General features: G+C 50.3%; 1 protein-coding gene across 8 annotated transcripts in view; it reads left to right on the forward strand.

The window, feature by feature from the left end:
• The window catches only part of TXNRD2 (thioredoxin reductase 2), a 51,561-nt gene that overhangs the window by 6,959 nt on the left and 20,716 nt on the right, over positions 1-23,886 (forward strand). For all 8 annotated transcript variants that reach the window (XM_047826949.1, XM_047826951.1, XM_047826955.1 and 5 more), the window contains exons 3-10: positions 4,917-4,973; positions 5,319-5,463; positions 6,082-6,156; positions 7,994-8,072; positions 8,632-8,694; positions 13,001-13,071; positions 22,194-22,213; positions 23,004-23,095. In XM_047826949.1, coding sequence (XP_047682905.1) covers positions 4,917-4,973; positions 5,319-5,463; positions 6,082-6,156; positions 7,994-8,072; positions 8,632-8,694; positions 13,001-13,071; positions 22,194-22,213; positions 23,004-23,095 — 602 coding nt within the window. The remainder of the gene's footprint in view (positions 1-4,916; positions 4,974-5,318; positions 5,464-6,081; positions 6,157-7,993; positions 8,073-8,631; positions 8,695-13,000; positions 13,072-22,193; positions 22,214-23,003; positions 23,096-23,886) is intronic.

The following is a 23,886-nucleotide window of genomic DNA, read 5'->3' on the forward strand; positions in this document are numbered from 1 at the left end:
TTCTGGATATTTCATATAAATATGTGGTCTTTTGTCTTTGTATCTTCCACTTACCGTAATGTTTTCAGCACTCATCCACCACACAGCATATGCTAATGCCGTATTCCTTTCAGTGGCTAAATACCATTCCACTGCATGGACAGATCACATTTTATTATCCACTTGTCCATTGCTGGACATTTGGGTTGTTTCTACTTTTTTGGCTTTTGTGAATAATGGTACTGCGAACATTTGTGTGCATATTTTTGTGTGGATCTGTTTTCCTGTCTCTTGGGTAGATACCTAGGAGTAGAATTGCGGAGTTGTGTGGTTTGACCTTTTGAGGAAATGCCAGACTATTGTCCAAAGTGGCTGTATCATTTTATATTCCCACCAGCGATGCAGGAAGGTTCAGATTTCTCCACATCCTCTCTAGCATGTGTTATTTTTTTTTATTATAGTCTCCTAAGTAGGTGCTCAAATGGTACCTCCTTGTGGTTCGTCTGTGTTTTCCTAACGATTAATGACATGGATCATCTTTTCATGTGTTTATTGTCTATTTGCATATCTATGAGTAAATGTCTATTCACAAGTTTTGCCCACTTTTTTTTTTAAAGATTTTATTCTTGGGGCGCCTGGGTGGCGCAGTCGGTTAGGCGTCCGACTTCAGCCAGGTCACGATCTCGCGGTCCGTGAGTTCGAGCCCCGCGTCAGGCTCTGGGCTGATGGCTCAGAGCCTGGAGCCTGTTTCCGATTCTGTGTCTCCCTCTCTCTCTGCCCCTCCCCCGTTCATGCTCTGTCTCTCTCTGTCCCAAAAATAAATAAACGTTGAAAAAAAAAAATTTTAAAAAGATTTTATTCTTAAAACAATTTTTTTAATGTTTATTATTTATTTTTGAGAGACAGAGTATGAGCAGGGGAGGAGCAGAGAGAGAGGGAGGCACAGAATCCATAGCAGGCTCTGGGGTCTGAGTTGTCAGCACAGCGCCTTACGTGGGGCTTGAATCCATGAACTGTGAGATTATGACCTGAGCCAAAGTCAGACGCTGAACCTACTGAGCCACCCAGGTGCCTCCTATGTTACATATTCATACATAAATATATTCTGGTTACTAGACCCTTATCAGGTATATGATTTGCCAATACTTTTTTCCATTCCATGGATTATCTTTTCACTTTCTTGCAGCACATTTTAAATTTTGATGCAAGTCCGGTTTATTTCTTATTTATTTTGTTGCTATGCTTTTGGTATTTGAGAAACAGTGGTCTTACCCAAGCTCACAAAGGTGTATGCCTGTGTTTTCCTCTAAGACTTGTACATTTTCAGCTCTGACACTTAGGCCTTTGGTCCATTTTGAGTTCATGTATACATAGGGTGCGAGGTAGCTGCTTTGGGGTTTGCAGTAGACACCTTGAACTTGTCACAGTCTGCCTGCAAGTGATATTGTCCCACTTCACATGTAGTACGAAAACCTTAGTATGGTAACATGCTTCCCTTACTCCCTTCCGAGCCTTTATCCTATGTGGTCATATGTTTTACTTTTACATGTTATAAGCCCCATAACACATTGCTATGTTTTTGTTTAAACCATTACCTTCAAAAAAGATTAAACTAATGAGGAAAAAATCTTACAGATCTGCCCGTGTAGTCACCATTTCTGGTGTACTCTTTCCTTTGTACAGATCCGAGTTTCCATCTGCCATCATTTTGCTTCTACCCTAAGGATGTCAGTGAACATTTCTTGTGATGTGGCTCTAAGAGTAATTAATTCTTCAAGCTTTTGTATATCTGAAGACATCTTTATCTTGCCTTTAGTTTTTAAAGATATTTTCTCTGGGTGGAGAATTCAAGGAAGATAGAGTGTTTGTTTGTTTTTTCTTTTAGTACTTTGGAGACATTGTCCTTCTGGCTTCTCACTTGCATTATTTCTTTTTTTTGTTATTAGAGAGAGAGAGAGAGAGAGAGAGAGAGAGAGAGGACACAAACACAAACAGGCCCCATGCTCAGCCTGACACAGTGCTCAATCCCATGACCCTGGGATCATGACCTGAGCCAAATCAAGAGTGGGACACTCAACCAACTGAGCCACCCAGCAGCCCTCACTTGTATTGTTTCTGATGTCATCTGCTGCCTCTTTATCTCTGTGTTCTTTCATTGTGTGTCTTTTTTCCTCTGGTGGTTTTCAGGATTTTCTCTTTTCATTGGTTTTTAGCAATTTAATGAGGGTGTGCCCTGGTGTAGTTCTCAATTATTTTTCTGCTAGACTTCACTTAGCTTCTTGGGTCCATGGATTTATAATTCTCATCAAGTTGTGAGAATTTTCAATCATTATTTCTCCAGGTAATTTTCCTGTTCTTCCTCCTCTCCTTCACTATGGGAGACTTTAATCACACATATATTAGGCTGTTCAAAGTTGTCCCTCAGCTCCTGGGTGCTCTCTTCACTTTGGAGAGTTTCTATTCCTATGTTTCCAAGTTCACTAATAAAAGAGTCTGCAAAGTCTAATCTACCATTAATCCCACCCAATATATTTTTTATCTCTTTTATTGTAATCTTCATCTCTATAAATCCGACCTGGGTCCTTTTGTATATCTTCCGTGTTGCTCCTTAACTTTTTGAACATGGGGAATACAGTTACAGTACTCATTTTACTTTTTTTCTAATTCTGACAACTGTGTCAGTTTTTGGTCGGTTTCCATTAACTGATCTTTTCTCTCTTACGGCTTGTATTTTCCTGCTCCTTTGCATGCCTGATGGTTTTCTATTGAATTTCCCTTGCTGGCTTCTAGATATTTTTAGATTCCTAGATACAGTTTTGAGCATGTTCTGGAGTTTGATTCCTTTGCATCTTCCACTTAAGATTTATTAGGCGAGGGACACCTGGGTGGCTCAGTCAGTTAAGCGTCCGACTTCAGCTCAGGTCATGATCTTGCAGTTTGTGAGTTCAAGACCCGCATCGGACTCTGAGCTGACAGTGCTGAGCCTGGAGCCTGCTTTGGATTCTGTGTCTCCCTCTCTCTCTGACCCTTCCCCTGCTTGTGCTCTTTCTCGCTCTCTCAAAAATAAATAAATAAACATTAAAAAAATTTTAGGTGGCTCAGTCGGTTAAGCTTCTGACTTAGGCTCAGGTCATGATCTCACGGTCTGTGAGTTCGAGCCCCGTGTCAGGCTCTGTGCTGACAGCTCAGATCCTGGAGCCTGCTTTGGATTCTGTGTCTCCCTCTCTGTCTGCCCTTCCTCCATTCAGTCTCTCTCTCTCAAATAAATGAAACATTTAAAAAAATTTAAAAAAAAATTTTTTTTTAAATTTATTAGGCAGGTCCAGAGCTGTGCCTAATCATTTCCAGTGACTGGGATCTGACCTTAATACTTTCACAGCTCCCCAGGAATCATGTGTTTTGTCCAGTTTACCTTCTGGGAACAGGCAGTATTCCCAGCCCTGCATGATCACTGTCTCCTCTGGTCTTTCTGGATGATTCTTTCCTGGCCTCAGGTAAATTCCTCACACACATGCACTGATCAGATGTCTGGGGTTCTGTGCAGCTCTCTCCTCTCTGGTTCTCTGTCCCAGAAGCTCTGGCTGCCTCAGTCTCCCCAGGCTCCCAGCCTCTCTCCTCAGCCGTTGAATCTGGTGGGCTCTGCCTGTGCTGCATCCTGAAGACTCTCCAACTGTGAGGCTCACCTCGTTTGTTTCCTATCTTCCAAGAATCACTCTTCTTAGAAGAGTAATGTTTGGTTTCTTGAAACCCTTATTTTATGTATTCCGTCTGGAGTTTTGGTTGTCTTGGATGGGAGGGTACATCCGGTCCCTGTTGCTCCATTGTGTCAGATGGGGGAGACAGACGTAGGCATGTTTGAAGAGTCCCCCTTGTTTTTAATTTTTTTTTTTAATGTTTAGTTATTTTTGAGAGAGAAACAGAGCACAAGAAGGGAAGGGGCAGAGAGAGAGGGAGACACAGAATCTGAAGCAGGCAAAGAGTCCCCCTTGTTTTTAAAACAAGCACTGCGATCGCATCACTGATCAGTTGAGCAAAATGGGTTTTTACATGAAGGCTTCTAAAACTTTGTTCTGATCTTGGTTGATAGCCATGAATTGAGTACATTCTGTAGTATGTGAAACACTCATGAGTCACGATGTTTAAGTCAGGCATGCCCTCAGTCAAGTCCAATGCCCAGGCTGGCGATGCAATTCCCCAAGTAAGCCAAGGGGAAGCCCTTCAATTATCCCTGGCTAATTGGTAACAGGGTCAGAACCTAGGATTGGTGGCCCTGGGATGAATCTGCTCACAGCCAGTGGGGAAAGCCAGGAGACTCCAGACAGAAGGTGCAGTTGGAGCCCAGGTCTCCCTCCCACTTTGGGGCCTGGCTGATCCCGGACCTGCCATTTGACCTTCCATTTTCTCACCCTGAGAATGAGGTAGCAAATAGCCACAAGGGTAGACCTTGGGTAGAAGCCTCCCATGGTGTCCAGTGGAGAAGAGAGGAGATGAATGAGTCTACTGGGTAGGTCTGGGGAGAGAGCCAGGGGAAGCTCCAAGTCTGGGGCCTCTCCCAGGAGGTGGATACTCCTGTGATGCGTGTAAGTATGCTCTGGGTGGGCACCAGGCTCATGCTGAATGTCTGGGCCTGGAGCCAGGTGCGGCAGAAGACAAGGGAGGGCTGTGGTGGGCATATGAGGAAGGGTGGGCATCCCACTGGGTCCTGGCACTAGGGTGGGTGGTGTGAAGGCTGCAGTCAAGAAGAAGCCCGAGGGTTCCCATTTATGGGCAGCACAGCTGTGTGGCAGCTGACAGGTGGGGAGATCTGGGTGTGGAGCCCGTGGGAAGTTGCTGGTCCTGGTCTTTCCCTGCCGTTTTCTGGTGGTCATGGGCCCCTAGGGTCCCCAGCCCCAGCCCCGAAGCAGCTGCCCATCTGCTCGCTCTTTTTGTCTTTCCAGCCGCTCAGCTGGGAATGAAGGTGGCCGTGGTAGACTATGTGGAGCCTTCCCCCCGAGGTAGGTAGCCCTGGATGGGAGCCGTGTGTCCTGGGGAAGAGGGAGGAAGGGTGCCTGGTTCATGTACGGAGGGTGGCTGAGCCTAGAGCCAGTCACCCACTGCTAGTTGGCATCTCTGGCACAGGTCCTGTTTCTCCAGTAAGTCACCATTAATGTAAAGTTCCTCGTTCTTATTTAAAAATGAATCTGACTATAATCATAGAGAGTAAATTCACAGGGCAGTGTTCACCTGGAGCGTGTCTGAGTTGCAAACAATGACTTCAAGGAATCCTGCACAACTGTAGAACAGGAGAGACTTCTAGTCCCCTGAATACAAATCTAAACATGCTCTTCCCAACATGCCAGGCACCAGGTGGGGCCTAGGCGGCACGTGTGTGAACGTTGGCTGCATCCCCAAGAAGCTGATACACCAGGCAGCGCTGCTGGGGGGTATGATCCGTGACGCTCCCCACTACGGCTGGGATGTGGCCCAGCCGGTCCTGCATGACTGGTGAGGAGCCCTGCCCACTCCCAGTGCTTGTCCGCTGCTCATGGGGGAGGTTGACTGCTCCATTAACCCTCACGGAAGCGTGCTATCAGAGAGGGGCCCTCACTGGGAACAGCTCTGTGCCCCACCCCTTGACATTTGGCAAAGTCTAGAGACATTTTTGGTTATCACCACTGGTGGGGGGGGGGAGTGCTGCTGCACCTATGGGGTGCTGCTAAAGGCCCTATGGTGCACAGGACACCCTCACAAAGGTTGATCTGGCCCCAAAGACCACTGGTGCAGGGTGAGAAACTGATTCAGGTTCCACAGGTGGCACCTGGTCTGCTCTGAGCTGCACATAGGCCCCTCTGTGGTTCTCAGATGACCTAGACTCAGGGCCACTGCTGTGTCCTGGTGGCTGTGGCCCAAAGCCCCTGTTTTTCCTGAGTCCAAAGTCCCACAGCCCCAAACCCAGGACAGAGACAGTGGCCGTGGGGATAGATGTCACATTTCCCACCTTTAGAATCACTTTGTTTCTTAGTATTTCTGCTAACCCACTATTTGCATCTGATCGTCTGTTGTGGGACTCTATAGTTATTGCTTCTGTTGTGGTTTTTAACATCTCTTGTTGTGTGTTAATAGGAGGAAAATGGCAGAAGCTGTTCAGAATTATGTGAAATCCCTGAACTGGGGGCACCGGGTCCAGCTTCAGGATAGGTACTGAGGCCTCCTCAGGCCCTCCCGGCCCTCTCTGGGTCATTTCATACCTTGTCAAGCACTTAACTCCTCAAAGGCTCAGCAGTGATAAGATGAGAAGTCCCTGCCCATGGGGTGGGGGTGCACACACGAGAAGCAGATGGGGTGAGTGCCCTGTGAGCAGAAGGCCACCCTGCAAGCTGGCACCTGCAGAACGTGGAGTAGCAGGGAGTGGGGGGCATGTTGGCAGGATAGCTGGAGCCCAGGGCTGCACCAAGGAGGAGGCATGCTCGGAGCTGGGGCTAGGGAGAACAATGGCCAGAGTGTGGGAGCATAGAGAGGGCCATCCCAGACGCCAGCACCTTCCTCGAGGCAGGTGACCTTTCTCCTGTCAGGGTGGACCGCTGTTATGTGGAAGGAGACCCATGAGCCCCATGTTTCCCAGGCCCCACTCTGTGAAGTCCACAACTCACCTCTCATCTCCAAGGCTCCCACACCCTGAACCCCACACCTTACCACCCACCTCCTGGCTCTCTAGGCGTACATGAAGGCACCTGCTGTTGCGTGCTGAAGCATATGTCCAACATGATCATTCTAGCCTGGGACAAAGTCCCATCAGCCCTTTGGGGTCCCCCAACCAAGATGCCATGATTTCTTCCACCAAAGGATCCTCCCTGAGGAGCCACTACCAGACGGAGAGGTGCCCCAAACTGCACTTGACTCTGGCTAGGCTTTGCTCCTGGCCCTGTAGCTCTTCCCTGTGCCCATGCAGGTCATGGAGGGGACAGTGTTCCCTCAGAGGTCTGGTGGCTCTCATCTGAGCTCTATTTGCTTGGCTCCAAGGAGTCTTCCTGGGCCTGTACAGTAGGCAGCTATTTTGTACCCATGAAACCCAAGACACCTGAGCTGGAGAAGCTGGCCCACCTGCCCATCCTGGGCATCCCCGGTGATCCCCCCCACCAGGGAGCTGAGCTGTATCCTGTTGTTTTTCCTCTGTGTGGGGCTCAGTATCCCCCAGTGCGGTTTGCTGGAAGCATAGGGCTCTGCCATCCATCCTGCTGGCCCTGGGCAGCAACCAGGCAAGTGCCAAACAGGCCTGACCCCAGGGCAGCTCTAGAGGTGCCCACAGATGGAAGCCGGTGCAGAACTTCTGTCTGTATCCTATGGCTATTGCTGAGCTGTGGGGGTGAGTGAGGACTTGCTTCTTACAGCTCAGGCAGCATATGGAGGCATGGGGCTTGATTGTGGGGAGGACATAAAGTCCAGGAGGTGATAAAGCCTTCCCAAATGTGCCAAGAACCCACCACTACAGGGTGGCCTTCATTATTAGAAGATGTGGATCATTTCTACACACCATGCACCTGACCACCCTTATGTCCTCATCAGACTTGTTTTCCAGCCTCACTATCCCCTAGAGGGATGTAAGAGTGTAAGAGTAATGTCTTTCTAGTGGGCACCCTTCCTTGTCAGCAGGAGGTTGGTCATTTGGATGGCGGGGATAACTGGGTGCACATGGGGGCCTCTGTTCCCTGCCGGAAAGTGCCCAGGTGACAAGGATGGACCCTAGGGAGGCTCAGCCACTTCTGTCATCACACACACTAGGGCTCTACTTGGGCTCTCAGAACCATGCTGGCTTCTGTCCAGCAGTTCCAGGGATCTATGGTCCAGGGGACCCTTGGGGAGACGACAGCTACCCTTCTCCCCCTTCATGCTTCCCAGTGCTGTCTGCCCCACCTGAGCTGTGGGCAGGGGGCTGTGGGTCCGAGCTAGGCTTTTACCCATCTGCTCCCTGTTTAATCCCATAAGTGACACTTAATTTACGGAGGAAATATTTGACAATCTTATTTTTATTTTGCAGAAAAGTCAAGTACTTTAACATCAAGGCCAGCTTTGTCAATGAGCACACGATTTGCGGTGTCACTAAAGGTGGGAAAGAGGTGAGTGCCCAGCTCTCCTGAGTGGCTCCTCTCAGGCAGTCCTGACCCTTCCAAAGACCTGGGGTGCCGACTCCAGCTTCATTCAACCCCAGTGATGTTCGCAGTAATAAGTGCTGCTGGAATTGATAGCAGATCTCTCTGAGGCTGGTTGTCACTCTCCATAAACAATGAAACAGACCACTGAGATGCATGTTGTGCTAGGCTGCCTGCTGTGCTGGGCGATAGGGTGGGTGGTCACACCCTTGCAGAATTTTGTGGGGATTGGAGGAGACAAGACACCTGTAGGGTGCTCTATAAACTGGGGGTGGGGGGGTGGTGTTTGGAGTTACAATGTCTCCCTGCCCTCTTCTGTTGCACCCCCTCCTGGCTTGAGTACTCTTGACAGGCTCCCAGCTCCAAGGGACCTCTGAGCTCCTGGCTGGAGGGTCCACACTGCAGGGCAGCAACTGTAATTAGAAAGTGTGGGTCTCTGCCAGGGGTACCTGTGGGCAGTCGAGCCCTCTGCATCTGTGTGCCACAGTACATCTGTGTGACCACAACTTCCTTGATTTCTTCTCAGACTTTGCTTTCCGCGGAGCATATCGTCATTGCTACTGGAGGGCGGCCAAGGTACCCCACCCACGTGAGTGTCCCCAGCACACAGCCTTCCCTGCCACCCTGGGCACGTTCATGGTCTCTCAGCTCATGCTTCCCACACCAGCAGCATCCCCATTCTTTCTTTTCTTAAAGAAATTAGTTTTTCTATATTCACTGTGGTCACTTTTTCTTTCTTTCTTTTTTTTTTTTTTTTCAGTTTTAAAGTTTATTTGTTTTGAGAGGGAGAGAGGGTGTGCACACACGTGAGCAGAGGAGGGGCAGAGAGAGAGAGGGAGAGAGAATCCCAAGCAGCCTCCGTGCTGCCATTGCAGAGCCTGATGGAGGGCTTGAACCCGTGAACTGCGAGATCATGACCTGAGCTGAAACCAAGAGTCAGACGCTTAATCAACTGAACCGACTAAGCCACCCAGGCATCCCTGTTTCTAATTCTTTCTCATGTCCATTCTACAGAAGCAGGTCAGCAGGGACCCAGTACTGCTGAATCCTAAGAACAACTGTCACTTCACTCTTCCGGTGGCTCTGAGACACCACCGCACCTGGTCTTCTTTATCTTGCTTTGCTGATTCTTCCTTTTCTCTTCAGCCTCAAAATGTTGGAACATCCAGGACTTTAGCCTTTTCTTCCTTCCCCTACCCCAAATCTTGCTTTTAATTGACATAAAATTTATACACCATAAAATGTACCCTTTTAAAGGGTACGATTCAGGGAGTTTTAGTATATTCACAGTTGTGCAGCCGTCAGTCTCCACTACCTAATTCCAGAACATTTTCACCCCCAAAATGAAACCTTGTACCATTAGCAGTCACTGCCCATTCCCTGCCTCTCCAACCCCTGGCAACCACTAGTCTGCTTTCTGTCCCTATGGATTTGCCCACTCTGGACATTTCACATAAATGGAATCAGACATGTGGCCATTGTGACCTGCTTCCTGCACTCAGCAGAATGTTTCCAAGATTCCACATTGTAGCATGTGTTAAAACTTCATTTCTCTTTATGCCTGAGTAATGATCCATTGTGTGGGTAGACATATTTTGTTTATCCACTTGTCCACTGATGGACATCTGAATTGTTTCCACTTTGAGTTGTTGTGAATAATGCTGCTGTGAACATTTAGGTACAAGTTTTTCTGTGGACTTAAGTTTTCACTTCTCTTGGCTATATACCTAGGAATGGAGTCGATGGTCAGTTTTTACTTTTTGAGGAACCACCAGACTGTTTTCCAAAGCAGCTACACCATTTTACATTCACCCACCAATAACATGTAAAGGTCATACTATACTTTCTTGTTTCTTCACATTTTGTAATTTTTTTATTGAAAAATGAATATTTCAAATATAATAATGTGTTAACTCTGGAAGTCAGAATCTCTCTCCACTGTAGGATTTTGTTTATTGCTATTGTTTGTCAGGTGGTTTTCTGAACTGATTTTGTAAAATCTATATTCTTTGTCATGGGAGGCCACTAACGTCTCTGCTCAGTTAGCTTAGTGGTCAGCTAGTAACTAGACAGAGGTTTCCTTAAACACCTGGAGAAAACACACAGTCTTTGCTGAGGGGTTTGTAGGCATTTGGGGGCACGCTTTTGACATTTAGCCAGGTACCAGAAACTCTGCCTTAGCCCTCACTACCTACTTGTGCTGGGCCTCAAGGCCAGCCAGAGGTGAGAGTTCAGGCTGTCTCAGGCCTTTGGTGTGTGCACAGCCCAGTGCCTACACCTGGCCTTCTAGGTCCCCAGGAATACGTGGGACCTTTTCAAAGCTCTAATGGACGTCTCATTCCTTGGCTTTTCCTTTTAAACTTTTGGGTAGTATGTTGTTTGCTTCAGCTGTTATCCATCACCTCAGGCAGCTGTGCCATTACATCACTGGGAAGATCCTCCTCAGAGAGAGCTTTCGACCCTGGGCAAGGTCAAGAGAGGTGGAAGATAAGCCTCTTGAGTGGGGTCTTCTGGGGAAGCCCCAGCCAGGTCCAACCATGACTCTGGGAAGGAGCTTTGGAAGGCCTCTGGCTCTGTTCTGCTCTCCAGTACGTTTTTAAAGTCACTCTTCATTTCTCAGGGTTGCTGCTGAGCTGAGAGATGGGGCTAGCGTCAGTTAAAACTCCACCAAACTCACTGTTCTTACCAAGTCTCATCCATTTTTCTTGACTAAATGTTCCCTGTGTTGGGGCCTGAGTGGGTCAGTCGGTTAAGCGTCCGACTTCAGATCAGGTCATGATCTCACGGTTCGTGAGTTCGAGCCCCGCATTGGGCTCTGGGCTGATAGCTCAGAGTCTGGAGCCTGCTTCGGATTCTGTGTCTCCCTCTGTCTGCCCCTCTGCTGCTTGCACTCCGTCTCTCGCATTGTCTCGAAATAAATAAATGTTAAAAAAAATTTTTTTTTAAAGTGCCCTATGTTGCCACAAGCCTTTGGTTAATTTCAATGGTTCTCAAAAAGTTGAATTTTACTCTTTTTTTTTAATATTAATTTATTTTTTTTTAGTTCTGGCTGTTTTTTTTTTTAATTTTTTTTTTTTAACGTTTATTTTTGAGACAGAGAGAGACAGAGCATGAGCGGGGGAGGGTCAGAGGAAGGGAGACACAGAATCCGAAACAGGCTCGAGGCTCTGAGCTGTCAGCACAGAGCCCGCACAGAGCCTGATGCGGGGCTCGAACTCACGGACCACGAGATCATGACCTGAGCCGAAGTCGGCCGCTTAACTGACTGAGCCACCCAGGCGCCCCAAGTTCTGGCTGTTTTTATGGAGGGGTGAACTTTGGGAGGTCGTCAGTCCACCATTTTTTGCCAGCATCCCCTCCTGGCCCCATCTTACTTGAGGGTGCTTCTCTGCCTTCACCCCCACAAGGAAGGTGGAGCTAGTGGAGAGGGGGATGGGAAGCAGGAAGCGGTTTGGCTGAGGTCACAACCACATGGGTCTCACAGGGGAACCTGGGAACCAGGTGGCACAAGCCCTGAGCCTCCACATGGGCTGTGGTGAAGTTAATGAGGCCAGTGGATTTCCCGGGCATGGAGGCTGCTTCTGCCTCCTAGTTAGGACAGAGCACAGATGGAGGAGGAACAAGGGAGTGGTTCTGTTTCTCCTCAGATGCTTAAATCCTAAGCCTCTACTTTTAGTTCTATGCTTTCTCTGGAAATGGGGAACAGAGGGGGCACAGAGGGAAATGTACACCTCCAGTCCTCAGAGGCTACCATGCCTCCCTTCCAGCTGTCAGGCCCTCAAGAACAGCCTCCAGAGGGGACAGGTGGCTTGTGCACAGAGGTGGCCCTCGGGCAGATGATGTGGCTCTGTAGGGTGGCAGGGTGCTATTGTACAAGGTAGCTACAACAGACGGGAAAGGTGGGTGACCCTTAGTGACCCCCACATCCATCAGCCAAGCCCACATTGGTTCTGCTTAAAGCCCCTGAAGGCCACAGTCAGCTCCCAGGAGCTGGGCAGTCATCTCAGGCAAACCTGCATATGTGCCAGGGTGCCCTGCAGAGGCAACAGGCCTGGGCCCACCATGCTGGACCTCAGCTGGGCAGCCACCATGTCTCCATTCGCTCAGAGGAGGATAGAGCAGGAGCTGTCCGGTGCAGGGGGAGTCAGCTCAGTGGCCACTCCACCCTCCCATCACCCACCTCCACCACACCCTCCCTGGGTGCCTGCCAAGACTTGCTTATGTTTTAGGCCCTTTGATTTCCAGACCTTTCAGTTTTCTTTGCACAACCCCGAGAAATTCCTGACTTTATTTTTATTGCCGATTGGAATCATAAACTGTTTGCAGTCTGCTTCCTCTCCACCAGCACATCTTACTCTTCTTACTCTCATGGGCTGCTGAGAGGACGCTGGTCCTTGTGTCTCCCCAGTCTGCTTGGCAGTCCCTCTTGGGCTCCTCTGGGATTCAGGAGAGTCTGTACAATTCCCAGGCTCCCTCAAGAGTGCCCAATAGCATCCAGCCTTCAGCCTTGTGCCTTTGGAGCCAGCCTGTCCCTTCATGCCCTGACTCACTCTGCTCCTCACCTGCCCTCCTCTCAGCCCGGGTCTGGATCAAGGGGAAGGCCCTGGAGAGCAGGGAGAGCCATACCCCAGCTCCCCAGCCACCTCATACAGCCAAGGTGTGCTGGGGTGCTTTGCCCAGTAGTGGATGGCACACTGAGTCAGATATAGCCTGGTCACCTGTCCCTAGAGGCTAAACCTGAAGAAAAGTCTGTGGAGCAAGGAAGTGCACCCATGTGTGAACCGGGGTGGTTCTGGTTGAGTTGCATCTACAAAATGGTCATCCTCTTTGGGGGAAGTCTCTAGGAACAGGCTAGGTGATGCTCTTCTCACACTGATCCTTTTTTTCCTGGGTAGATCGAAGGTGCCTTGGAATATGGAATTACAAGTGATGACATCTTCTGGCTGAAGGAGTCCCCTGGAAAAACGTAAGACCTGGCATGGGCCTTAGTGGAAATCCTCTTGTTCACAGTTGCAAACATCAGGGCCATTTAGAACCATATGTTAGTCCTGTCTCTCTAGTGCATTCTTTCTTATCTACTGGAAAGAAGGAAAAGGAACATGGTTCTTGTGCCCCTTGGTGGGGCTGTTGACATACTGCATCCTGTGACTGTCTTAGAAGTGATGACACAAGTATTACAAAATGCATCAGCCAACTGTCTAGGGCAGCGGTTTTCAAATAGGGTTCTTGGAGCCCCAGGGTATCAGTGGGTCCCGTTAAGGACATCACAGAGGAAGGATATTCAAGGAGGAGAAGGTAAGGCCAGGTCATTAGGGAAAGCCATTGACCTCTCCTTGGGCCTTGATTAAACATCCCCTTTCCTCTGGTTTACACCTTGAGCTTCCTTGAAATCCAGCAAAGGCTCCAAAGTTCTCAGAAACCATAGCCCAGTTGTGGAAATAAGACTTGAAGTGTGTGAGTGGTTTTACACTTCCTGAGCAGGTGATAATGCACTAAATGTACTTCCTGTATCCACAGAGCAGGCTGTTAGGGGGGCGTTTCAGGTCCAGACAACTCTTGTGAGCGGCATTGGGGGTAGTAGTTGGGGGGGTGGGGGACTTCATGCTTGCAGGGACTGGAAAGGCCACCAGAGGGCAGCAGAGGCTTGGTCGTCAGCAGGCGCTCGGTGGCCTTGGGACTTGGTTTTGAGAATATACATACATACATACATACGGGGTGGAAAAGTGAGGAAAAGTACGAGGGTAAATGGGCGTGTGTGTGCAAGTGTATGTGTGTAGGCATGGGTGTGCTTGCTTGTTACTGTTTCACTCTTCATGAGGCATCTCTGTTCGCAGCCGGGGCTTGATTCCCTTGAATGGATGTGATGTAGTTTATCTTTGCATGACTCATGAGCATCTCCCTAGTCTCTTTTTGTCATCATCATGAAATGCTGCAGTGAAAACCTTTGACGTGCATCTTATTACTGTCATAATGCGTCTTGCATGTTATATACACCTGTCAGGGGTGTTTCCTACAGGTAGAGAACCCAGGTGCAGGGGTAGGTGCCCTTCACACCTTCACCCATGCTGCTAGCAGGCCTTCCCTCCTGGTGGGCTTCACCAGGTTACAGGTGCGCTTCTGCCTGCTGTCCCCCTTCGCCCTGCCTGGGACTTCAGCTTTTTCATGAGCTGTAAAACAGAAGGGAACCTCTCCCCCTGCTCCTTTGGGGTGAGCACCACTTGTTTGTGCCCAAGGCCTGTGTGGTCCCTCCCAGTGACTGTGGTCAAGCTCATGCAGGTTTGCATCCCTCTGTCCATCACCTTCTACCAGTTCCCCCAGCTGTGGTTTGTCTTTCTACTTGGGGGTATTTTTTCATACAGAAGTTTGTAGTTTTCATGTTGTCACGTTGATCATTTTTTTCCTCTATGCCGAAATTTCTGAGTTATCTTTTCTTTTATCATCAGCCAATTGGTTAAACATGGCCTGATTTTATTTGGATTTGCTATTATTAGTCATCATTTCACATATTTATTAGCCATTTAAAACTGAGTGTGTTGGGGCGCCTGGGTGGCTCAGTTGGTTGAGTGTCCAACTTCGGCTCAGGTCATGATGTCACAGCTCGTGAGTTCGAGCCCCGCGTTGGGCCCTGTGCTACAGCTGGGAGCCTGGAGCCTGCTTCGGATTCTGTGTCTCCCTCTCTCTCTGCCCCTTACCCACTCGCATTCTGTCTCTGTCTCTCTCAAAAATAAACATTTTAAAAAAATTTAAAAAAACCTGAGTGTGTCTGTGAATGTGTGTGAGAGAGAGAGTGTGTGCGTGTGTGTGTGTGTGTGTGAGAGAGAGAGAGAGAAAGAGTGTGTGTGTGTGTGTGTGTGTGTTGTCAGCTTGGTCCTTGGCCCACTTTCTATCCGGTTTTCCTTTTTTCTTATCTGTTTCTTATCTTCCAGCTGGTTTGTGTATTAAGGCTGTGATCCCATGTCGTTTATACTGCAGATTTTCTCAGCTTGTCATGTCGCTTAACTTGTGTGATGTACAAATGGTTTTTTTTTAACTTTTTTTTTTTTTTACGTACCTTAGATCTCTTTTTACACTTAATGGCTTTTAGATTTATTGCATGTTCAGGAAGGCCTGCTCCACCCCCAAGATTGTTTTTGAAAAAGAGCCCCTGTATTTTCCTTTAGGCCTTCCACAGGTCAGATTTTCCTTTGCGACCTTGAGGTATTTGCAGTTCATCTGTGATATGGTATGGTGTGGTGTGGTGTGGAGTGGAGTGGAGGAGTGTGGTGTGGAATGGTATGGTGTGGAGTAGAGGGTGTGGTGTGGAGGGGTGTGGAGTGGAGGGGTGTGGTCTTAAATGGTGTGTGGCGTGGAGCGGTGTGGTGTGGAATGGAGTGGAGGGATATGGTGTGGTATGGTAGGTGGAATGGTATAGAGTGGTTGTGTGGTGTGGAGTGGAGGCGTGTGGAATGGTACGTGGAGGGGACTGGTGTGAGGTGTAGAGGGGTGTGGTGTGGAGTGGAATGGAGTGGAGAGATGTGGGTGGTATGGTATGTGGAGTGGAATGGAGTGGTGTGTGGTGTGGAGTGGTAGAGAACAGGCTTCTAGGGTTCCCGTGTCGCTGACCACTCACCCTTGAGCCGGGCTGAAAGCTCCATCCCGGAGTGGAATCCCGGTCCTGCTCTGGCTCCTGGCTCCCACTTTCCTGTATCACTGGCGCAAGTGCCTGGCGTTGGCTTCAGATCTTCTTAGTTTTCTTTCGCATTGATTCCTCTGGGTGGAATGTAGACCTGGTTTGCCAGCCTGTCCACAGTGGTCCGCTGGACCCGTGGTTCAGCCTTGAATGTGCAAGTGCCTGGGAGGCCAGCTCCCTGCACGGAACTTGTGTCCTGTCTGAAGCTGCCATGCGCTTCAGTTGTCTCGGCCCATGACCAAAGGCCAGCATTTTCTGAATCCCAGTCTTTTGTCAAATTAGTTCCTGCATATTCTGTTGTTTTCTTTTGTTTGCTCTTTTCCCATTACATTTTAAAAGTGGTATCTTCAGTGCCCAGGAAGGGGTCGGTTTCTAGTGATTCTCTCCCTAGCCACTGGTCATGGAGGCTGGGTGTGTGGAGAGGCTGGCCTAGGCCATCACTCAGGGCTGGAGAGGGTGGGAGGCGCAGGCATGGTGGGTGCCGCCAGTGCTCAGCCTGGTGGCCCAAGCTGTGGGCCCCTCCTCTGTGACCGAGTGCCGGGGCAGTGGCCTGCTCCGCTGGGAAGACACCACCCCAGATATTTTGGTCAGGAAAGAAAGTGCTGTGTTTATTTTCTTCAGAAAAAAAACATTTAGAAGATTTTTTTTTTTTAAAAAAAGCTCTTTCGTTTAGAAGGAATCTAGGTATGTTATTGTTTAAGAAAAAAGTGTTTGCAATGTATCAGTCACCCGTTTCGTTCTGAGCATGATTTATGTGAGGAAATGGTTTTTTTTAAAAATTAAGCTGGAGATATATCCCTGTACGATGCTTCTGTGAAAATGCGGCTTTTGTCCGGTGCTGTTAATGCAAGTTGTAACAGTGTGATATGGGAGTCAGTGTTTACATGCTACATTCCTCTGCTGCAGTCAAAATAAGCCCGGAGGGTCTACAGTAGCATTTCTGTATTTTATCAGCTTGGGCTGGGGCTGAGGGGGAGGCCTCTGCTCACACTTGGAGGGGCTGTTTCTGCCAGATTTATTTGCCTTATAAATATTCCCTGTGTTTATTTTAACTTGCTTTTAAAATGGAGCTGAAATTAATATGGACCTGAGGGCTGCCCCCCAGCCCTGTAGTGCCTCCCACAGCCGGGCTGGGCATTTCTGCTTGGTCCCATCGAGAGGCCCAGCCGGTGGTGGAGGGTGCCCAGAGAGCCTGGGCTCCGCCTGCAGCGGGTGCCATCCCCACCGGCCTCTGGGTGGGCACGTCCGGCTCCACGTCCCTTATGGGTTCTACAGCATGCACAGGGCCTTCTTCCCTTCGTCCCTCCCCATGACGGGGCACAGGCAGCATCTGAGACCTTTCAGGATGTATCGGAGTGGGGCACAGTGGCAAGTAGCCCTTCGTGAGGCCTGTGTCCTATGGTTGCTCCACGTCTTTGCCCCCTCAAGGCATGAACCCCAGTGGCCACAGAGGTGTTGTAGGCTCACAGACATTTGAGGAGTGCCCCTATCCTCCTTTGCTCGAATCCAGGTCTGGGGAACCTAAGGCTGGATAGATGGTAGAGAGGGGATGATGAAGCCCAAGCCCAGTTGGTGGAATTAAACACCCTTCACTACACAGCTGTATTACCCCAGAGGTAACAGATCATGTGTAGAAAATTCTAGCATATGCAGTGTGAGCTCCCAAGTCCATGAGCAGGACCCTGTGAGGCCAGGGGGGAGATGCAGCCCGGCTGCCCAGACCCTCAGAACCACACCCCCACCTGAGGCATCCACTCAGCCTAGGCTACCCGAATGCCAGCTTTGTGTCTGGCTTGTTTGGCTTTTCCATTGTTCTTGTTTCTTCATTTTTCTGGGTAAATCCAGGGCAGGTTGAGGAGGAGCAGGAAGTGAGGAGGATTCTGGGAGAAGAACAGGGTCCCCTAGGCAGGTAGCAGGAGCCCCTTCGGAAGGAATGCTCAGGGGGATGATGGTCACTTCAAGAAACTATCCACCACCAGTGGAGGAAATGGGGATGCAGGGTGTGCGCTGCCCTGCATGGGGAAGCTTGGAGATGGCATGCAACTCTCCCTGCCCCAGCTGTCCAGCCCAGCAACCCTCTGGCAGGTGGAGGGAGGGTGGAAGGGAGAAAGGGAGGCCGACTCACCACAATGCTTTCAAGGAGGCAGGCACTGGGGTATCTGGATCCTTGTGCACCCAGGCAGCTTGGCTCTGCCTTTGATCACACAGCCAGGTGACCTTGGTTCACTCACCTGGAGGGTCACCTCCTCTTTCAGGCCTTCTGGACCCAGGCATCCTGGCTGGGACTTGGGCCCAGCTGCCCAGCCTGCCCGGGCCAGGATCCTCAGGTCCTGTGCACGCTGTGACTATTTGGGCAGCCTAAAGGTGAGGAATTGAGGTCACTCTGCTCCAGACCCCCTTGGCTCCCTGGCCCAGCTGGTCAGCACTCACACCTGGGGTTCACGCCATGTCTGCAAGGCCAGTTCTGTGCATAGGTGGGCTCTGAGCGGGGAGCTTTGGGGTGACTTAAGTACTGTCACCTTTCTCTGAAATAAGAGGACTTGAATGAGACTGGAGTCACCTAGGGGCGGCTCTTCTCCCACGTTGGCCTGACACACAACTGAGTTGCTATTTCCAGGTCACAGCCTGGACCTGGCTGTTCCCACTCGCCAGCCCAGGACTGTCCGCTCTCCCACAGCTGCACAGCCTGGCCCTCTCTGTCCTCGGACCCTACTGCTCTGTGAGGCAGAGTGTTTTTGTAACTCAAGCTGATTTAACACTGCCTGTCAGAGTTGGTCCTAAGAGGTTTTTTTTTGTGTGTGTGTATGTGACCCTTATTTTAAGTCTGGAATCTGACTAGGTTTTGTGATCATTTTTCTCTCTCCCTAAGCACAAAAGGGAAGAATATAAAATTTATCTTGTGAAGAACCACAGCCATTTGGTTAGGAAAACTCACTCCTGCGAATTTTCTCATTTCCTGCTTAATCTCCACGTTCATTTGGTGTGACAGCCTTGTGTCCAGCAAAAGGGAGACCAGCTATCTGCCTGACACTTGGCTACCAGCCTGTAAAGCCCCACTGACCATCTCCCTGGCATGTCTAAGACATGCCGGGCTTAGGGGCTGAGGAAGACAACTCCTCCAGGTGGCATCTGTTATGAGGCCAGAACACAGAGGCTCTGGCTAGGCGGAGGGGGGCCCAGTGTCAGGCCCTGAGGGGTGGGATGGGTCTGGCAGATCCCAGGCAAGCCCGGAGCCAGCCCCCACTGGGGAGGGGACCTTGGGGCCCCCCACCCTCCTTGCTGCCTCCCCGGGGCACCTGAGCTCACAGCTCGTTTGGCATTTCCTGCACTGGTGGGGCCGCCAAGGAGCCAGGTGCCTGCCGTGAGGGCCTCACTTTGTGTGGGTGTTCCCTTTGGGGAGCGGATCAGGGGCCTTCAAACTCGAGAGGCAGGTGGAGGGCTCTTTAAGCTGGGGCTTCATGGGTCTGAATTAAGGCTTTTGTTTCTGCTTCCTCCCCCATTCAGATTTTGAACAAGAAAGCCTGCCCTGTGATTAGGCTAATCCCACAGTAGTTATACCTTCACATGAAATGTTTGCACACCGAAGGGCACAGAGAGCAGAGCTGCCCAGAACACACGTAAAATTGAATCAGGGGCTCCCAGGATGCAGGGTAGTGATTTCCCATGTGGACTGATACCCTTGTGTCTGGGTCTCTTACTGTAGTGACAAGGTGAGTGTTTCCAGGCCTCAGAGGCTCACTCGGGCCCTTCCCCCAGATCCAACAAGCTGGTCCTGACTTCTTCTGGCAGCACCCCTGTCCTCCTGTGGCTGGCCAGGGCCAGCAGTGGTCATCGTGCCTTGGCAGCTGACCTCATGGTTCCCAGGCCCCCTTCCTGGCCAAGAGTCCCTTAGCAGCCAGTGGAACTTGTCTGCAGTTTCAAAGCTACCAATAAAAACAAAACAGTGCCCCTGTCTTCTGGCAGCCCCTCCACCCCTCGTGATCTGGAGGCTCCGGTGTCTGTCTGTTTTTGCTCTGGCATTTTCCTACTTTAGCTCATTTGAAGAGAGTTCTTGGATCCTGCTTTCTGCAAAGAATAATGATTATTTGATAAATTGGGCACAGGGATGGAGTGAAAACCAATACTCACAAAGACAAGAAGAGACCCAAAATTACCTTCAAGAGAGCAGGATGCTTGCTTGTTTATGAGATTTCAACTATACACATGCAGTTAAGGACACCCACTTAGGAATGGCTGAGCTGGTGCCTGCTGTCTTCCAGATGTGTCCTTCATCGGCAATTCAAAGCTGGTGGCCTGAGGGATGGGCACCGTGACTTTGAGGTGGGAGTAGGAGACCCAGAGCATTGAGGTGGCTCCATGGGAAGAGCTGGCTGCTCAGCACCTACATGACCGCCCACCCTACCTCCCCATCCAGCTCTCCATCCATATAGTGCAGGAGGTTGGGGAGTTACCCGGAGGCTGCAGAAACAAAACAGTTTTTTGCCAGAATCAGGAGACTACACTGCCATGTCCTTGGCAATGTGATAAGAGGGCCTGGGGTTGTCCTGTACACTGCACCCGGCAGCCAGCTGTCTCCCGCTGGAGGGTCCACTTTACAGAGGCAAGAAGGCTCCAAGACAGGCAGGGACAGCCCTGCTGTCCAATGGAGGGCCTCTCCTAGTGCCTGCATGGCCTGCGTGGCTGGGAGGCGGTTGGCCTGCGTCATCGCCACCACCAGAAGCAGGGAGCAAAGGGCACTGCATGTTTGGCATTGATGCTTTTACCCAACTTCATTCTTGCATTTAAGGCAGGATATTCAAAGCAGTTAAATTCTGCTTGTATTTTAAGTAACTTGTAATTTCCTATCTTAAAGAAAGGCTTGTACCTTTCACTGCATATATCGAGCACAAAAGAAGTTAGGTTACATAATTTTGAAAATGTACCTATACAGAGACATACGTATTACACATATACGTGGCTATGTACACACGTGGACACACGTGCACTCCAACATGTCTATTTCTTAAACATTGGCAGGCTCGGATGGGGCTCTGAATGCATCTCCATGCTTCTGGCCAGCCGCGGGGCCATGTCCCTCTCAACTTTTTCACATACGGAGCTCTGTTCACTCACTTCAAATATGAATCCAGCACAGTTCTATCCCCAGCTCCTGAGAGGAAGCCGTGTGCCGATTGTTCCCCGCAGGGCACCTTCAGCAATATTCCATGGGATACGCTGCTTTTTGAAATGGAATTATATCATTAGTACTTGCTGGGATTAGCGCTGACATTGGGCTTATCCATCCTTACATCACCTCCTCTTGTTCAAAGGCTGAAGGGGTGATCTGACAAGCCCACCCACATGTTACCACCCGGGCTGGGAATATTCGTTCTGTGTTAGGTTCTGTGCACATGTGTGGATGTGTGCTTGTGTGCATGTGTGTTCATGCATGCAGAGTGGAGCTGAATAACAGGAGAGGATTTATTCTACTAGGGCAAATATTTTATTTTATTTTTTAATAATTTTTTTAAGCTTATTATGAGAGAGAGACTGAGAGAGTGTGAGCTGGGAGTCGGGGTTGGGAGGGGGGGGAAGAGAGAGAAAATCCCAAGCAGGCTCTGCAACATCAGTGCAGAGCCCAACATGGGGCTCGAAACTGTGAAACTGCATGGTCATGACCTGAGCCAAAATCAAGTATCAGATATTCAACCAACTAAGCCACCTAGATGCTCCTATTAGGGCGAATATTTTAAATGACTCTGCTCAGTCCCTGTGTCCCCCTCTGCCTTCAGGTGCCCTCATCCTTGCTCAGGGGAGCTGGCTCTCCTGGCCCTGGCCTGTGTGTTGGTGGCACTGGGCAGGCATGTGTGGACCTTTCCAGCCTGGTCTTCCATGGTCCAAGAATGTTCTGACTATAACTGATGCTTTCCCAGAAGCTTCCCCACTGTCTGGTGTCCTCCCTGTCCTGCAAAGCATCTCCATTTCCATCCTGGCCACAGGAGGTCCAGAGGGACCCCATGGCAGAATTTACATTAGGACAGAAGGAAAACCATTCCACTTCTAATGAGATTTTTCTTACCATGTCCACAGACTCTGTGTTGATCCCACTCCCAGGACCTTGCACAGGATGTGCTGTTTTGTCACTGACCACTCACATCCTTCACCACCAGGCAATTTCCCGATTTAGTGACATAGTGTTTGTCCTTTATTTCACAGTCGGAGCCTCTGGGAAGTGGGTTTTGTACCTTGGGACAACCTGTTTGAACAGTTAGCCTCAGCTGACTCATCAGCAGTGACACATCAGCTGACCAGGCCCCTTGCACGAAAGCTGAGGGCCCCATCCCCACTGCGGGCGCCCCACTCAGACAGCTGCTCATGTGTCATGGTGGGCCATGTGCGGGACTCAACATTCTTTCTCTGTGTGTCCGTTCCTCTAACAGGTTGGTGGTCGGAGCCAGCTGTATCCTTTGCTGGTGTGCAGGTGACAACCGGCTATGCTCACACTCCCTACGGCCCCTCCCGCACTGCTCTCCCTTACGCCAAAGCCTACACTCTGCCGCCTGGATCCCGGCTCTTATAGGGCCACTCAGGGCAGATGACCTGTACTCAGGGGACAATTTGAGCCTGACCTTTGAGGCTAGGGCTTCCTGGAGACATTTCCTGAGCCACACACTGAGACGGCTGAGCCAGTTGGGGCAGCTGGACACAGCCGTGAGGCAGGTGGTGCTCCCTTGAGAAAAGCCCCAGCCAGGCCCGTTCCTTCAGAGGGAGCAGTAAAACCAGAGAGGGTCAAGAGAGGAGCCATGGGAGGATCTGAGGTCAGGAGAGGGGCTATCTGATGGAAGATGAAAGCTGGGGCTGCTAGCTGGGAATACAGGTCGAAAGCGGCTGTTTCGTGTCTTTCATGTAGGAAACTCTTCCTTGCTGTCACTACTCAGACCCCTTGGAGGGGGAGCCTGTCCCTAAAGGCTGAGATTAAACTCCAGGGAGCCTGCACAAATGCCCCATGGAGGCAGAAGCTGCCAGGGCACTGGGTGCTGGAGGGTGCCCACAGTGCTGTCACTGCACCTCCAGAGGCCCCACCTCACCTTGGGTGTGCATTTGTGGGATGGGGGTATGGGAGGGGGTCTTTGTGGCTCCTTCAGGCTGACTGGGGATTGGTGGGGGAGTGGGTGGCTGGCCATGGCACTGGGGTCTCTCCACTTGGCTCCTGATGTCATGATCCATTAGCATTCCTCAGCCTCTGGCAGATGTGGCCCTAGAGTGTGCTGGCTTCCTCACTGGGCTCGGACTGGACACCACTGTCATGATGAGAAGCATCCCCCTCCGGGGCTTTGACCAGGTATGGCTCTGTGTGCCCCCACTCCCACCTTGTGCTCTCCCCAGGGGACTGCATATCCTCAGCCAGCTGCCCCAGCCCAGACATGTGCAGGTATGGGCTAGAAATGAGGTCTCAGTCTTTAGAAACTGGCCCTTGAGTTGAAGAAGGAGATTGTCCCTGAAATATAAAACACCCACCCAAGTGTGGAAAGGAACATGGAACAGGCACATGGAACAGGCACATAGAACATGTTGCAGCCTCCCACTGGACCTAAGGGCACCCCAGGCCAGCCTCACAGACTGCGAGGTTGAGTCACCCCTTCCCATCTCTCCATTAATGAGAAGGCGAGTGTTGGCTGAAGCACTGTCCTCTGTCTCCCTTGCTGAGCCCTTCTGGTGTCTAAATGCGGTGCTGCCTCCCCAGGGTCAATACTAGGTGGGGAAGCAGTTGCTAGACTGGTGAGGTCCTGGGTGACCACCTCAGGAGATGAAAGCCCCTGGCAGCATTCCCAGTCACCCACCATAGACTAAAAAAATGTAACTCATGAGTCAGGATGAGTGTTTGGTGGTTTTCCTGGCCAGTGGTCCACCCCGAGCACTTGGAGCATCCACACAGTCTTTCAGGGCCTACCAGTTTGATGTCCTGTCCACTGTGCAGGGCCAACACCGCACGCAGTCTTCCTGTCAGTCGGCCACTCCTGAGCTGCCAGGCAGGAGCTCAGAGGGCCACCCTGCGGGGTCTAAAGAGTGCAGGTTGTCCTGATCCAGATCTGGGGCATAGACACCCTTGCTAATGGTGAGACGCAGATACCA

Source organism: Prionailurus viverrinus, chromosome D3 (assembly GCF_022837055.1).
Source record: "Prionailurus viverrinus isolate Anna chromosome D3, UM_Priviv_1.0, whole genome shotgun sequence".
Classification (NCBI taxonomy): domain Eukaryota; kingdom Metazoa; phylum Chordata; class Mammalia; order Carnivora; family Felidae; genus Prionailurus; species Prionailurus viverrinus.